At 35.0% G+C, this 3,142-nt stretch overlaps 1 protein-coding gene across 1 annotated transcript; it reads left to right on the forward strand.

Moving 5' to 3' along the window:
- Positions 1-529: 529 nt before the first annotated feature.
- On the forward strand, positions 530-2,497 carry LOC124886435 (E3 ubiquitin-protein ligase ATL6-like). Its single transcript, XM_047394653.1, has one exon. The coding sequence runs from the start codon at positions 759-761 to the stop codon at positions 2,064-2,066; it is 1,308 nt and encodes a 435-aa protein (XP_047250609.1). The 5' UTR covers positions 530-758; the 3' UTR covers positions 2,067-2,497.
- The last annotated feature ends 645 nt before the right edge of the window (positions 2,498-3,142 follow it).

Here is a 3,142-nt window from a genome sequence, read left to right on the forward strand (position 1 = left end):
AAGAATAAATATAAAAAAGAGTTATTCTTCATCAAGAAATCTTTTTGAGTTAAAACTTAATTATAATAGAATCCAAATAAGATAAAAAAATTCATGACAAATCATAACATATATATCACAATAAAGGAAAAATAATAAGCATTAAAATTATAAAACAAGTAATAAAACAACTAAAATGTAACAATAGTTAAATGTATTGAATTATAACCCACAATATAGAGGGTAAGACACATAATGTATTCATCAAATTAATATTTTTTATCATAGTTATATAAACATGATATGTTATGTATTAATTTGATGTAATACACCAATTGCATGTAAATTTTTTCCATTATAGAGTAATTCACTCAACCTAAATATCTTAAAATAATAAATACTCTATCAATTTGTTATTAACTTAGCCTATTTTAACCCACCAAATTCAATTCAATCCATGTATTCACACTTCTAGATGCACCTTATGACACACAGAAGTTCTAATTTGTACAAATCTCACATCATCATCTAATCCTTTTCTTTTTACACACAAATTGACAAATCTACCAATTAAGAATTTTCTTCAAAAAGTTGCCTTTTCCAATTTTCTCTGCCAAGTAGGATAACCCTGTATACTTCACCCCCACCCACAATTTTTTTTCTTAATTTAATACACTCCATTTCCTCATCTTTGATTTTCAAATTAAACCTTATATATATATATATATATATATAAGCACATCACATATTAACTTCCCCGGTCCATATTATTATGAACCATGGGTATTTTCATTTTCAAAAAACATGAATCCCCTCCTCTTCGTTGTTATATTTTTTCTGTATATCTCCTCTTCATATGTTCGGTAATTTCGAAAACAGTAGCACAGCCACAGCCTACTGGAAGTGAATTTCAATATGCAAAGCTTAGTCCCCCTTTAGCAATTATCATAATTGTGTTAATTGCTGCGCTTTTTTTCATGGCTGCCTTTTCTATTTACATACGGCACTGTACTCAGTCATCTGCTATGAGTGGCAGTGTCCGGCGAGCACTGTCGATGCGCCGCCGTGCTGCGGCCGCGCGTGGGCTTGAAGCGGCTGTTATTGAGAGTTTTCCGGTGTTTACTTACGCTGAAGTGAAGGATCATCAGATTGGTAAAGGTGCTTTGGAGTGTGCTGTTTGCTTGAATGAGTTTGAAGATGATGAAACGCTGCGTTTGATTCCAAAGTGTGATCACGTTTTTCATCCTGAGTGTATTGATGCTTGGTTGCAGTCGCATGATACTTGCCCGGTTTGCCGCGCTAATCTTAAACCTCAACCCGGTGAACCGCCGGTTCAAGTTCCTCAGTTGAACCAACAGGAACCGGGGACTGAACAGCAACAGCAAAACGACGATGTATCGATACGCATAGTGAGTGAAGAAGATCAACAGGAACAACAACAAGAAGAAGGTTCTGTTTCTTCTGTTAGATCGACGGTGAAGCGGAATTTGAGCTTCGGTATGCTGAACCGGGTTAGCAAGCAGGACGAAGGCGGTTCAGTTAAACCGGGAGTAAAGAGGAACTCGAGTTTCAACGTGCTGATTCGTCCACCAAGGTCAATTTCCATGAAGCCAAGGATATTCAGCAAGTTCAGATCACACTCGACCGGTCATTCACTAGTACTACCAGGTGAGAATTTGGACCGGTATACACTCCGATTACCCGAGGATGTTCGGAAAGAGGTAATGAACCGGGCTCTATTGAATCGGACTAAAAGCTTTGGAGGACCCTTACCAAGAGACACAAGCTCTAAAAAAGGGTACCGAACCGGTACCGGAGATGGAAGCAGTAGGGCTAATAGATCCAACAAAAGGATCGAATGGTCTGAACCGGAAACAAAATCGGACCGGTGGGTTTTCTCAATTGCACCACCGTTCTTTTCAAGAGGGTCATCAATGAAATCACCGAGAGTTGGAGCTGAAGCCGGCGAGGGTTCCACCTCGGGAAGTGTGAAAACCGTCGTTAAATTGCCGTCGTTTAAATGCTTGGAACCAAAAGGCGATGAAGCCTCTTTGATATCAGCTGACTCGGCTAAATCGCCGGTTTAGTAAATTTGCAGACCGGTACGAAGTAAACCGGAATGATTTGGAGTCGGCAGACTTTTCGTGGGCTATAGAGAAAGGGGGCCCCCCACCTTGAAATTTAAGGAGCCGTAAGTTGACTCTAAATTTTTATTTATTTTTACTGGTCTTATTAGAAATTAGAAAAAAACATTTTTGTTTTAATTTTTTTGTTTTATAAATAAAAACATCTACTTTTTTTTTTTTTTTTGTTTAAAGATTTTGTACATATAAATAGTTGATGATGTAAGCAGAAAGTCACTAGTAATTTTTTTTTTCTTATTGGATAATGTCTTATAGTGATGTAAGTATGTGTATTTCTTTTCTTGGTATCATTGTCTAATCGCTTGATGACAATTTTGTTTTAGTAAAACAGAAATCAAAAGGAAAAAGTAGACTAAATTGCGTTCCTTTTTCTTTATATCTGTTGTTCAAAATGATAAATTTTTATATTGATTTCTTATTGTGATCATAAGGTAAGACTGGTTCAAATTCAAAACAGATTAATGATTAGATCCAAAATAAGTTTTGCTCTATGATTGGGATCCATTCAGAATAAATCATAATATTAGTCGTCTTCAACTTTATTTTACTAGTAGAATTTTGAATAAACTTTTCAATAACTTTATTGTAAAGGTGGTTAATATAGTCAAAAGTCTCGTGCCCTACATATAGCTTTGAGAGAAGGCATAAGACATTGATTTCGTAGCAGATTTTGACAGGTAAAGTTTGGCATATTTGTTAATGACATTGAAATAGTTTTTAAAGGACATAACATATACTAGAAATTAGGCATTAACATCAATAGCCTGTGGCGGAGTTAGAGATAAATTAAAAGATTTCATGATAAAATATTATATATTAATTGAATCTTTTTAATACAAATACAGAGCGCCAAAGCTATCTAAGTTTATCGAGTTCACGATAGCCATACATTTTCTTTATCGTTTATTCAGTGAGAACAAGAGAATATAAATTATTCGCATAAACAACTTTGCTTATAAGAACAATTGGTTGAGAGGTGAGACAACAAGTTTTGAAGTATCATCAAAGTAATTAATTAT

This window comes from Capsicum annuum, chromosome 8, assembly GCF_002878395.1.
Source record: "Capsicum annuum cultivar UCD-10X-F1 chromosome 8, UCD10Xv1.1, whole genome shotgun sequence".
NCBI classification, from domain to species: Eukaryota; Viridiplantae; Streptophyta; class Magnoliopsida; order Solanales; family Solanaceae; genus Capsicum; species Capsicum annuum.

Excerpts from the sequence above, each read along its gene's own strand:
- LOC124886435 (XM_047394653.1), top strand. The coding sequence starts at position 759 with ATGGGTATTTTCATTTTCAAAAAACATGAATCCCCTCCTCTTCGTTGT.